This window comes from Neolamprologus brichardi, chromosome 11 (assembly GCF_056152115.1).
Source record: "Neolamprologus brichardi isolate AB-2024 chromosome 11, ASM5615211v1, whole genome shotgun sequence".
Lineage (NCBI taxonomy): Eukaryota > Metazoa > Chordata > Actinopteri > Cichliformes > Cichlidae > Neolamprologus > Neolamprologus brichardi.
In genome coordinates this window covers 12,066,227-12,080,503 of record NC_142114.1, presented here as the reverse complement: position 1 = coordinate 12,080,503, position 14,277 = coordinate 12,066,227, and the positions used below count along the sequence as shown (strand labels likewise).

Genomic DNA, 14,277 nt, shown 5'->3' with positions numbered 1-14,277 from the left:
GACACAAATGGACACTATTAACTGTGATCAGTAGGTGGGGCTCACTCACAGCTGCAGGATCCATCGTCATGTGTAGCAGCACAGCATTTAATATCCATTAGAATATGATGAGGTTTTCAAAATTAAAATGGTGTCACATTTTATTTTATATATAAACTATGTATAAATATACAACTGTAGGGAGACCAAACCAAGTTTTGTTTATTAAACCAGATCAGAGGGGAGTCCCCTGTGATTTAAAAATACTTGATATGTAAAATTAAAAACTCAAAAACACAGAAATGAATATTGGACTGACTGAATTGGTCAGTCTAGTTGCATAATTTAGCTTTAAAATTGTATTTCTCCCTCAAGTAGCTGCACCAGGTAACACTGAAACACGATCATGACAAGACAAAGTTTATGATTTTGCATTCAACACGTAGCAACTAATAATCTGAAACTGCATGAGTGTAATTACCACAGTGGCACACTCCAGACAGCAAACACCTGCAACCTTATACTTATCAATCAGTGCAGCCTTAACCACACAAAAGACAAAAAATTAAAACAGAAAACAAGGTTAGAACAATTACTTCAGCTTTATTGGTATTTATACATCACTGGTACATCATAGTCTGGTGAAAGAATTGGAAGAATTATCCATATTATTCTTTGTGACTTTCCACGAGGACACGAATACTGGCGTGGAAGACCAGAAAGGGGGGGCGGGAGAAAGCGTCACGGCAAGGGGAGGGTCATGTAATGTACACATGTTCCTTCACCCGCCATCATCTGTCTGCATACCTACCTGTACCTACTGGGACTCACCTGGCGGCCAAACGTGAGGAGCAAAACCGAAGCCTGCTATCACATTTAACCACATTCAACCCTTCTTCCATTGTGTCATTTTTCCTTTTAGACACAGTAAAAGGGCTTACCCCCTGTTGATGTAGGTAGCAGCAAGCTTTCTATTAACAGTTAACATCTTAATGATCTATTTAATAGTAATAAAAAAAACAAAAGGTACTGTACAACTACTGCTAAGAAAACCTAAGAACCTGGCCTTAACGCTTTTACACCAGATTAAAGTGCTAGAAGCAACCCATCAATCCACACTTTATTTTATATATATATATATATATATTTATAGCAGTATGTATTTATAGATATCTATCTATATATATAAGGAACAAATCTACTATTTTAACATTAATTTACAGGGTAATATACATTATATAGTAACAGCTGAAATATCAGCACAAATATAATCACTGTCACACTCAACAGCAAAATATATATATGATTATATAAACATATATAATCATATATACCAATATATAATTGTCATATATGCATGTAAAACAGTTAAACACGTCTCAGGCTCTTCAAACGATACCCAGAAAAAGCAAGTGTGTATCAAGACGTAAAAGCTTTACAAGTCTTCTCTCTTGAAAGAGCGACAGGCGGCGACAAAATTGCCACGACCTGCGGGTTATTTGAGGTCACAGGACAGTTATTTTGCATATTCCACAAATCTATTGCAACACGTTACTGTCTACAAACAGTACAGCCAGCATCCTGCGAGAGGAGCCGGTGTTAGCTGGACTCACACGTACACCCACTGAACAGAACATTACGACGATGGGTGATCTGATTATAGCTATGTGCTTTCAGATGGTGTGCTATGACAGTGAACAACAGGAGGACTACAATACACGATACTCTATAAGTTTAGCCTCAGAGGACAACCAAAAACTGTACTGTACTGTGAAAACACTACCCCGCCCCAAAAAACTACACACACACAGCAAATATTCTCCCTTCTCTGAGTCGAGTGTCATCGTATCCTGCTGCTGATGTGTTTTGTATGCGCGTGTTTACCACAAATCACCACTTGTACTGTTGACAGTCCACCATCGCCAAGAGGAATGGAATGTGTTCAGGTTGCGTCTCTCCTAACTTTGTCTCCCTCCGTCAAAACTGACAGCACAGTGAGTAACGTCCTACCGAACCAAGGAGATTTTCGGGGGTCTGATAGGGTGCAGGCAGGTGGGGGACTCCTTGAGGTTCCGTAAAGGTCTAATGCACAATGTGGGGCACCTCTCTCTTCTTGCAGCAGTCCCAAACCTTAGCCACCATCATCTTCACTACCTCTGAATGGAGAGGAGCTCCGACGGTCCTCTTCAGTCATCCCCGCCCCGATTCCCTCCCGTCATTCCTCACATACAGCCTCATATTAGCGACACTTTATTCACTTCCCCCTACTCTGCAAAGATGCTGCACAAGGCTGTAACAAGATACACACAAAGGTCATTTTTCACAAAGAAAAAACAAAAAAGAAAAAGAAAGAGCTCTGTAATAACTGCAGTAGTAACGCACAACAAGCATCCAATAGCTGGCTTCCAGCCTGGGGAGCCCTGGTGATGTGCAGTTAGGTTTGGGACGTTGCCATTGTTCTACAGGACTCCTACTCACTTTTTTTTTTTTGCCCTGTTCCAGGACTTGTTTCCCCCCCCCCCTGTGTTGCACTGTTTGGTTATTCAAAAGCCCAAATCTCTATGTCCTGTACATAAAAATCCTCTTTTTTTGAGAGCATAGGGTTCCCAAATGTTTTACAGGAGTGGCTCCTGCCGTGGTAAAGGTCTCCGTCCAGCCACAGGCCAAACTCCCCACTACAGAAGAAAGAAGAAAATACATTAGACAACTTCAAGTTATTTCAGGATCAGCAGTAAAAAGCCTGCATTTTATCTCAATTTATGCTTTTAACTTGCAGGTGTAAGTGTACTGGGCAAAGTACCAACTACTCAGTGTGATAGCTAACAAATGGCACATACATATACAAATACAACTTATATTACTGATCGTCACCATGACATCAATTATTTTAATCAAAACAAAAGGACGTTTTATATCTGCATGTGATCTTATGAGCTCCACAAAAGTGCAAATATCTTAATAACACCATTCTTCTAATGCAGTCCACACTTCTGGACATCATAGCAGGCTTGTGTCTACTTTATGTCAATCTGAATTTAAATTTGACATGCTGTCATATTTAATTATGACAAATATGTTGCACCAGTGGTCTGTAGATTTCTGGCTCACCTTCCTCCACCAAAAGCTAAGGAGTCCATATCCCCTTTGATAAAGAACATGTTGTCACCGGTCCACTTGTACACCTGCCCATGATACAACAGAGCACATATTAGAAGATACTGACATATTCAGTGATGATATAAGAGAAAAAGAGAAAATGCAAACTAAAAAACACTTTAAGACCGCTGCAAAGAAAGCATCTCTGAAACATTTTAAAAGAATACGGCAGATGTCACATATAAAAGAGGATATAGTCATTGACAGTGTGCATGTTTGATGTTCACAGGCATCATTAGCATATACCATAAATCACATACATCATATTTAATTCTGTGTCTGCAGCTGATGTATGAAATAATTTGTCTCTCAAAGCTTTAAACACAACACAAAAGCATATAAAGGTTAAATACCCACCGTGTTAAGTCTCCTATATACACAGCAGGCAAACATGCCTGAGCAGTCCTTCGGAGTGGTTTTTACAGCCACTTCCCATATATAACACAACCATTCTCCTTCTAGGTCTTTGCCAACTCATGAGGGAAATATTTGGCTCCTTAGCTGCTAAATGCTTCTTTCTGTTCACCAACTACTTGCTAACTGTGCCAGTCTGCTGACTGACTGGTGCTGAACAGCGAGTATACACTGGGTTTTAACAGGGCTTTTGCACCAAAAACAGCTGCCTGCTAAAACTGGGAGTGAAGTTACAGAGAACCAAAGCGGTAAAGCTGGTGGCCAGAGAGCTAAAACAAGCTGCTGAAAGCTCTGCAGAGGTGGGGAGAACTGCAGGGTGTGTCGCTATGAGCAAATGCAAACATTAGTTCTCCTCACTCCTCCATTATTGGAGAAACATATTCATTCAGAAGTGGAAAAAAGTTACAAAATCTAACAGTGACAAAATGTTATACCTCAAACTCTGGATTAAAGGTGAAGAGGAAGGTCTCTCCGGTGCCATAAAAGCCATCGCTGACCTTGAAGGGCTCGGATGCCAGCGCACCAAACACCTGAAGTTATTAAAAAAACAACAACAAAAAAAGGTGATCAGTACCATAACAATGTGCCACTGTGGTTAGCTTCTTAAATTTGGGCGTACCTGGCCGTCGCTGTCTTTAATGACCAGGAGCACCGGGGTGTCCTGGGCCTGCATGGATCTGTACAGCGTCTTAATGCTCATGCCGTGCTTTGCGGTGCCAAAGACCAGCGTCCATGGGTACCCGATGGTCCGCGGAGGGAGATTCCTGGCAAGCTGTGTGCGGAGAAAATAAATTTAAAAATACAGAGTTGAAAAAAGGAAGGGGAAAAAATGAAAGAAAGAAAATGAAACACAGAAAGGCCACAGCCACCAACGCTCAATTACATCTGCGGTGACCTTTTAACACTCTCTGGCGTTTAAGGAGGAGTAACAGGGCTGAAAACAGTGAGAGCAGTCTCAAGAGAAAGAGAGGCCCAGCAGACCCTGAGAGAGCACGCTGCCCTGCTGCTGACTGACTCGAGGATTAACGGCGGCTGTGGTGTATGGGGAGATAATGCCGACAAGGCGCCGGAGGAGCGGTACAACTTATGTCTCATTTTAATGGACAGATAAAACAGACACTGACTAAAACATGGAATTAAAGTGACAACTTTTTACTGCTATACAGAACAAGGACCTTTAAATGTTCTGTTCACGCTCAAACAATTCATCAGTCCCTTTTGGCATTTTTCTTGTTGGATCAGCACTTGCTCCAGTGGTGGAACTGCAGCAGTCATATAATCAGCAGGCTGGGAATGAAGCCACGATTAGGCGAGGCCTGACTCAGCTCACCTCTGCACTGCGTTGAGCCAGGCCTGAGCCCCAAGCTCTGTCCACAGGGTGATTAAAGAAAGCTTGCATATTGGCACTCTATTGGTTAATAAGCCAAGTGGGACTAATTTGGAGCTCTGGGTGTGTGTTAACCTGCAGTGCCTGCAAGGCACACAGTACACCTAACAACAACATGAAAGGTTGGTGACTTGGATGTCTGTTTCATGCATTTCTCTTTCATTTTTGTCACTGCTTATTTCTAACTCTTTGCGTTGGCAGGATTAACAAACCAAATCTATCTGAAATCATCCGGAACATAATAAATAAAAGAGAACACGTTGATTCCTGCTTCAAATGAGCAAACTATCCAGTTCATGTTTCAGCACCTAATGTAAGGCGTCCTGATTTTCAAGTGGCTGTTGTCCTGAGATCACAATTTGTAAGTTAGACCGCCATGAAACTTTACACACGTACTTTACAGCTTAATCAATACTATGATACTGATAACGTTTATTAAATCAGTGTTTTTCATGGAAGGAATGTAACATTAACCTGAGGAATGGCCAGGTTATAAACAGTCAAAACTAATGAGATTTCACTGCTAAATCCTCACAATAACTTTTATGTTAAAATTCTTATCACCTGCACTAGGAGTCTGGACCTGTACTGACAATATATATTAAAGCCAGTCACCAGCTGGTCACCTGCTCATTTTTACTGGTTAAATTTTAGCTTTAGCATTTTAGCTAGAGTTAAGAAAACATCATCTACTGTGGATCCAACAATTATTTTTTAGATTCTCATCTCTATATGATATTTAGAGAAACAACAATTGCAAGTTTATGTTACTAATGTCCAGGGTGGAAGGAAAGCTAATCTACAAAAGACGTCAAAGCAGCAGTAGCTGACACCCAAAGGTATATTTTAAAGCTTTCATGTTAGTGTTTAGTTTTCCACTAACTGACAAAGCTTTGAATGGACAGCAGTACTCTCTGTGATGACATCATAAACATTGTAACAGGGCTATCATACAAATGTTGGTCACTGAAAACAAGCACTTGACAAAAATCAGGCGATTTGTTTGTCGGTGTTGTTGCTTCTGCTCAGTGTATCCACCTACCCACCTAACAAATGCTACTAAACTTATTCAAGCAGTGAATGAATCCTTTTCCCAAACACACAGTTGGAAATCAAGACTGCAAGGCAGCTCTATGAACTGATGACTTAATTTGTTTGGGTGCTACGACATTTTGAAAGTAGAACAAATCCTCAGTTTTTTACATGTCAGATTTCCAGCCTGACACAACACACAGGCTTCTCACAGAGATTTAAAGACTAAGATTAAAAAAAAAAGAAAAAGAAAAAGAAAAAAAAACACATTTAATGCTAATCATTATCAAATCATAAGAAATTTCTAAATATTCATTTTGTATCTGTAAAAACAAAAAAGCTTACTGCCAAGCCTACTGGGTTATAATGAAAACAGGGAATCTATTTTTTTAAAAATACATCTATCTATCTATCTATTATATTATATTCACTTTCATTTTCAACATACACTAGACAGTGGGATTATTTTCATCAGTTGACACGCCTGTGTATTTACAGTAACAATTGCGCACGTAACACTAACATGGAATAAAATACAGCGTCAATGTTCATTATAACAAAGGAACAGGCAACCCGGATAACAAAAGAGGAACAGGCATGTGCTCTTAGTTTTGGATTGTTGTTGGAAAAATATTAAGTTTGGAATACCGTCAAGTTGCATGAGATGAGATTTTCTGCAGCAGCACTTACTTTCTCTATCTGGTCGGCCTCCAGGAGTTCGCTGGGTTCTCTGAGGTTGGGTTTGAAGGTGTCGGGCTCCAGCTCAGTTTTGACCGTGCCATGTTTAGAGTTCACCTCTTCCTTGGTGGTAATCTACAAGCACAAATACTTGTTAGAGATGCACTGACAAGACGAGCTGCACTTCCAAAGAGCTCTGATACTGGATGCGTTCAAAATAGCTACAGTCTTCCAGTTGCTACTTTTCATAAAAGGGCAATGACATGACCGGCTTTACTAGTCAGGCTGTCTACTAACTTCCAACAGACTGTAATCTGTGATCTGCTGAGGCTACAAAAAAATTGGACAGGAAAGTATTAAAAAAAAAAAAAGACAACAACGCAGAACTAGATAACCAACTCCACAAAGCATAACAAGTTCAGCTAAACAGGGTGGGTGATAGAGGAAAGATGGGGAAAAATAGCTTTTTAACCATAGCTCAATCTTGCTAACAAAATGTACATTTTTCCTCCATTTGGGGGCTTTTCAATGTAGCTGTTGTCCTGCCAAAATTACAAATGCAGTGTTTGCTAGCAACACACTGATAATCCAACAATGTGATGATGACAGCTGAATATCTTCCTGCCACTCTCTGATGCCAGATGACTAGGATCAGTTTGGCACAAGTGGGAGAAGCATTGCAGAGACACTGTCTGGGAGAAGAGAATGCTAAGTGAATAGGAAATCGACCCAATGAATAATTTGCACTCCTATGTTTGACATTTTCTCTGACCAGCCGACTGTTTGGGTTATTTATCTTTCTCAATAACAGAGGCTGATTGTGGAGCACTTCACCACTAATGACTGGGATGCTATCATGTTTCGGTCCTCATTCAAATGAGGCCTGCCTGCATTGTCCTCAGAGAACATCATTCATCCTGTCAGGGGAGTCTTACTTCAACCCTCTTTCCAATACGCCATCTCTTTGTTCTGCAGTCCTTCGATGTCTCTCGATCAGTCCTAAGGCAGGCCGCGCTCTTTACATTCAGCTCATTTGAGTAGTACAAGCAATTTGCATTTTTGAAAAAAGTTCTACAATAAAACCCCATCTGTGTGTTTCCTGTATACAATCTACATATCCATATAGAGCTAGCGACACTGATCTACCAGACTGATCTAGTGGAATGAAGACTAGAAATGTTCACCGAGTCTAAAAAGAAGCCTGACGCATGAAGATAAGGCTGCTGTGACGTGAAAACCTCATCGCTACGAACAACCTGTCTGTAATGGAATGATAAAAACTATTTTCAGTCGACTGCTCAACAAGTTATTGCCAATGTTTGGCGTCTAACAAGCTTTGAAGAGAATCTGTGAGCTGAAAGTACTACACTTATGTTTATTTAAAGCAACAGGGGCATCAGGAACAGGAATAGCAGCAGCAGCAAGTAAAGCTTCAGTGGGGAGTCTAAAGTAGACCGTGTTGGTGCAGCAGATTTGGGCAGAGTGGAGAAAGAGGGGGCAGACGGGGTTTGGTCAGGGCACCTGGAGTCGTTTGCAGAGCGAGCGCAGATCTTCGCTGTTTAGCGCATCGATCCGACGGTGGTACTCCGTCAAAGACACTACCTGGTAGTACAAAAACAGGAACAGGTGGAACATAAAACTCTGCCACTTCTAATGCCGTTTTGGAAGTCAGTGTGCGCTCAATGTACACTCCTCTATTCCAAGATGGTTCGTGTTTGAGCTTTGAATAAACAAACTTAACAAAATGTTTACTTTGGGTAAAAGAGAAGGGGTTGGAGTCTTTCAGAGCACTCAGTTGTTTTGCATGTTTGTGTAACGTAATCAATAAAATTTTCCTACTAGATTGATTTGGTTATATAAAATATTAACTTGAACCAAACATCGCTACACTGGAAAGGAAAGCACGAGCAAGAGAGAGACGGAGACAGAGCAGGAGTGAGAGGGCTCCTTAGAAGTTACACTAGATTTTGGATGTGTGAACATACAGCGATAACAACAGAAACAGCTTCTGGTCTGACTGCTGCAACACGGTTTGCTGGAAATCACAATCCACCAAACTACAACTCAGACAGACCAACACAACACAGTGACCTACTAAGCATGGCTTCATTCCAACAAAGTTCCACCCCACAGACAGCTGCAGCCTCCAATAATCCACTGTGTCTCAGCAGAGGGAAGAGACTCATGTGTGAGATCACAGACAAACAGTCATCTAAACACTCTCAGAGATCTCTCTTACAATCATGAACACTGTGAGAGCCTCTTTTCATTAATTTTTCACACAGCTTAGATAATCTTCTAGTCACCTTGTTGCTACAAGTGTAAATACATTTTTAGTAAGAGGCTACCTTTATACAAGTCTCAATAATGCAGCAGGAGTGGTAAAAGACAGCCCTCATCAAAAATGCATCTCTGCTAACCTTCACCTGCAGCTAAGGGCACTTTGGTAAGACTGAACCTGAAAACGGGCAAGCTAGTAGCACGTTAGCTTGGAGGGGCTGCGGCAGACTCAGACGGTGACTGAAATGATGACCTGGAGCGATCAATGTCAGAGGAAACAATAATTAAAAAAAGACAGGTCAGTGATTGAATTTTACCAGTGTGATAAAACAAGGGGCTAAATGAAAGGCAGAAGTACGGTTTATGAAACTGAAGGAAAAAAGTCAAAAAGCGTAACTTTAAATAAACAGGGGTATGACTACAGAGCTGGATCCTCCATGTGTCACCTGGGTCTGGAAACTTTCACACCCCGTACAGAGCAGCGCACATCCTCGCTGGCCAAAAGAGACAGACAACGGATATGAGCTCTGTCCTGACTGCCAAACAGTGGTCACATAGTAGCCACTTTGTTAAACACCAGTCACTAAACTGCACCGGGTCAAGCTAAAGGGCTAGCAGGCTAGTTAGCCTTGCTAGCGACTTAGCGGCATGCTAATAATAATAACAACAATAACAGAAAGCAGGGATATACACTGGTGTAGATAGAAAACATGAAGTAAGCGACATACACAGGTGTACTTAGGGGTCAGCTGTTTCTCTTGCTCCTTCACCCTCCTAGAAAACATTTCCTGTCGAACTGGGCGAGGTTAAAGCTGGAAAGTCATATTAGTGATCCTTTAAGTTCTCCCAGTGTAGCCCCGAGTTGGTATTGAGCCTGACAGCCCGCTTGACTAAAATAGAAACACTTTTTCCCCCCCCAAAGGGGTCTCTACTCCGTGTGAGTTGTGTGACACTGCTAACATCCAATAACAACACGGGTTGGGAGGAGACCCGGTTTCCTATTGGATAAAAAACGATGATGCCATCCCCTAACTGACAAAATTTAAAGACACAATACAGCAATATTTCAGGAGGTATACACTTGTATATTTTAAAGATTTCTGAGTGATAACAAAAAGAAAACATTAAAGTTTATTACATATATTATAAAGTTTAAAATATATATATTTAACTAAAACAAATACAATTAAATGTAAAGCTGCTTTAAAAGTCTGTTTTGTCAGTCTTGCATTAAAAACAAACACAAAACTACTAGTTGAATATCCATAACAACGCGCTGTGAAAAAGACATTGCTTTAAACTCATGGCTCAGGTTCCTATTTACTGATTCTGTAATGGATCGTGTAGCCTCTGTTTGCCAGAAGCCCAGGGAGAAACAAATCAGTCCACTTTGTTTCCTACATCATTTATTTACATTCAAAGTTAAATGTACCCCCATGTATCAAATTCTTCACACAATGAATTCATCCTTTCATTATCCACAGGGCTGTCTGAAGTCTCATTTGACCAAATCTCATTCACCCTACAGAGGCTAACAGCCCTCTCCTCTGCACTTTCTACTATCACTTCTGTAAATCTAGACTAAAGACACTATGAATAGCAAGTTTTGCAAAGAAGGAAGGACTAACATCTGTGCCACTTTTTTTTTGATTGGGGGGACTTTTAACAACTCAAACAGCAAGAGCAACTCATAATGGTGTTTTTGCCATTCAGCAAAAGACATTGTGAAAGGCTGACGAACAGGAGTGACAGTCACACAACATGTGGTGAAGCTACAATACAGCGACTGAGAAGAATCAACAATTACACAAACATGCAAAACACTTTGGTTGGAAGTTCAGAGAAGCGCAATTCCAAGCAAAGCAAGTGTTCACACGTCTTGAAGAATTTACACGTGATAGAAAACAGACACAAAAAAATTTACGGTTAAACCAAGAAATGTGCAGTGGTACCCAGAGGTGCAAAATATAGAAGCAGAATACAAAACTGAGGCTCAACAAGTACACATCTCAAATGATAGCACACATTACGTTTACACTATGCATTGCATAATGAAAGCAAATTAATGTTATTTAACATTTAATTTAACATATATAACAATAAAGAGCAATTTTAACACATACGATCGTTTGCTTCACAGGATATGGATTAAAGCACAGTGGAGAACTCACTTAATCCATGTCCGCTTGACTCATGACAACACAACATGTGCACTTTTAGTAAAGTGAAGAAACTGTTTTAGCTGTGTTGACCATACCTCCCACTCCTTGACGTTGAGATCGGTGATGGGCTCGTGCTCATTTGTTTCCTTCACCTCATTCTTCTTGACAACCCTAAAGCCGGGCTCCTGTCCAATCCCTCCGACCCCTTCACCGTACATGTCTGGGCTCCACTGCATGAAGAATACATACAGGTGGTCTGACCTGCAAGAGACAGTCAACACAACATTCACGTATTATTATCCTATTTGGCAAATGTGTTTGCTAACAGCTACTTACTTTCATATTATGGGAACCGTGCTAAGTTCAGGACTTCAGAACTTATCTGAAGTCCTTTTTTTTTTTTTAAAGTGCCCACCGTCTCTTGGAGAAGACGACTGGATTCTTAGCTGCTAAGAATCCGGTTAGTTGGTGTCTTTGTTATTCTACCATGTAGGGCAGGTAGTATGGAGCAGATTTATCGGAGTGGGTGGGGTGCTTTTTTAAGAGATCAATGTAAACCATATGATTGAACCAAAAGACTAAAGTTACATGTGCCAAAATAAAGGAAAGCAAAACAAATCAAAAAGATAAGAGAACCTGCAGAAGTTGCAAAGTTTTTCATCTTTCACTTTACATGCAGTGACACTCGTCCACTCTACAAAGACAGAGCAGCTTTAAGTAGAGACATCAGTGGTCAGTCTCTCAACAATGTGGCAACCATTGTGCCCCCTCCCCTCTCATGTTGGAGACAGAAGAGGAAATCACTTGATGTCAACCATGCAAACAACTGAAAATATCAAATAACACATGAAGAAGTTGCAAACAAAAACAGGACACAGCCTGTGTTGTGCACTGCTCGGGTTGGTATAGAGAAAGAGCCGTGACAGAGACACGCTGTTGGGCTCTATTCAGGCTCTATTCAGTTGTGTATGGTTCATTCAGTACCCTCCTTTTCTACCAACAGCTATGCAAGGACACTTAAAGACACATCATCCAGGTCGCAGCCCATCTGGGTCAAACTACAAAGAGACTAGCAGTGTATAATGAAAAGCACAGTTGGCAGCTATTGTTGTTAATGAAGAACACAGCTACATCTTAGCCTGGTTTCAAAAATTAGTAAGTGGCATGTATTTTAATACTAGCTTTGAATCTGCCATATCCCTGGGCAATTAATCATGAAAGTAACGAGCATCACAGCAAACTTGTTGCTATCAGGTGGGGAATAGTGTAGCTAAGCATTAAAAAAACAAAACAAAACAGGGATTTAACGGGCAAGATTTTACAAGTTCAGAACAAACAATGATGGCAGGGAAGTTTCTGCACTCAAGACACTCAACACATTGCATGATGAGGCCATGATTATGGTACCATGACTAAATAAAAGAGACAGGCCTGTTTATCTGACTCAAATGTGATTAGCAGCCTGGATGAGTGCCACGATGCTGCAGTAAAACTATAGAAAAATACTAAGAGCAGAAGTAGCACTGTGCAGCATTTTTGTCTCCTTACTTTTAAAAGGAGTCCTAAAGTATCCACAAACCAGCGACTCTGCAGTCCAGTCTGTCAAAAAATGACCCTTTTTTTTTTTACATATTAAAGAAAATTGACTTATTAAATTAAACTATTAGTTCAATTGGGATTAACACGCCAAATAAACCGATTACAAGGAATTGGACTGGAAGCACACAGTTTCTTGTGATATGTCGCCTTTCAGTGTGAACCGCTCTAATGTAATTACGACTACTGCTGACTTGGCAGGAACTGTACATCCACACTGATCTTGGAAAAACTCATCAACAAGCCGAGGCTATTTTCAGCTGACGTGAAACATTACAGATTTCAGGTCAGGAAAAGTTCATGAACACATTCGTGGGTATTCTGAGAACACAAATCATGGGCTTTTGGAAAGAAATAAGACAATCAGTCGCGTGTGTGCCCCTGCGTTTCCCTGCAGAGTGAATAAATAATAAATCATCTTGCTGTCTAGCACAGGCGGCAAAGGGAAACGGGCACAAGCCACAGTGGGAGTTGGATCTGGCACTGAAAGCATGTTTGATTGGTTTCAAATATTAAGGGCAGTGGAGGTTAGGTGGCTGAGCTATTGTGGTTTGTTAGGGATATAAAAGGATCATACAGGCTCACTTTACATTGTTTCTATCTCAGATACTTCAGTATTAGCTGTACAGTTTTAAAGCCTGTTATTTTGATTACTATAAACCTCATAAACTTGCACTCAAACACACTGTGCTAAGCAGTAGCAGGAGGTGTAGCAGAGATACTGACCTTTCCTGCGGCACAGCGAACCAGTACTCATGCTTCTTGCCCAGCTGGGCGTACTGCTGCATGGAGGCGCTGGCATTGGAAACAAATGTCTTCTTCATAGGCTTCCCCACTCGCAGACACAAGAACTTGTGAGAACGATGCTTCCGCCTCTCAGCCGACCCTGTACCTGGACAAGGGATTGATCACATGGTCACAGCATAAATATCTTAGCGTGGCTAAATGACTGTTTATTCTACCCTAGCTCTCATTCTTTACTTGAGTTTTAAATGGATCAAGCTGAAAAGAAATATGTTAGCAAGAGTTAGAGTCAGGCCAGTTAGGCTTAGTTAAATATTCTGTATCCAATGACATCTTACAACAAAATACAGCTGCCTAACAAAGTCGCACACTCTTCTTATTAATGGCCTTATTTATGTGACCTAGTTTTCTGTCTTTTATTTACTGGTTACTTCAGCTGGCATTAGTGATTTTGTGGCAGAAACATAGCAGATGACAGAAATAAATAGAGTGGCACACTATAATTGATAGTGGCACTGGGTTTCTGCCCATGGTGCATTATCATTGGCCTATTATGAGGCCACAGCTCTGCTAGCCCAATGAAAAGGGCCAGTGTAATATCACCGCGGCAGTCATATGGCACGCGCTCCCGATCGGACAGTATGTAACTGGGAAATGATGACAGAAAAAAAAGATACATTTTTCAAATGCATTAATTTGATTTGAAACTGCTTGTTTTGGTAGCCGCTGCCGTCACTTGTGTGGGCTGTGCTAATGCACACAGAATAAAAGGGCAGCCCTGCTGAGATGCCCGGGAATTAGAACTGCTTCTGCTGCTCAGCTCTCTGTGCGACAATAATTGCCAGGGAG

The 14,277-nt window shown here is 41.0% G+C and overlaps 1 protein-coding gene across 6 annotated transcripts in view; it reads right to left on the bottom strand.

Moving 5' to 3' along the window:
* Positions 1-562: 562 nt before the first annotated feature.
* Positions 563-14,277, bottom strand: part of oxr1a (oxidation resistance 1a) — a 170,772-nt gene continuing 157,057 nt past the window's right edge. For 5 of the 6 annotated variants that reach the window (XM_006794777.3, XM_087848110.1, XM_006794776.2 and 2 more), the window contains 8 exons: positions 13,411-13,576; positions 11,184-11,349; positions 8,168-8,248; positions 6,659-6,781; positions 4,169-4,321; positions 3,984-4,079; positions 3,088-3,161; positions 563-2,654 (listed from right to left, as the gene is read on the bottom strand). In XM_006794777.3, the coding sequence (XP_006794840.2) occupies positions 2,519-2,654; positions 3,088-3,161; positions 3,984-4,079; positions 4,169-4,321; positions 6,659-6,781; positions 8,168-8,248; positions 11,184-11,349; positions 13,411-13,576 (995 nt within the window). In that variant the 3' untranslated portion in view covers positions 563-2,518. The remainder of the gene's footprint in view (positions 2,655-3,087; positions 3,162-3,983; positions 4,080-4,168; positions 4,322-6,658; positions 6,782-8,167; positions 8,249-11,183; positions 11,350-13,410; positions 13,577-14,277) is intronic. The other variant, XM_035909522.2, reaches the window with a different exon arrangement.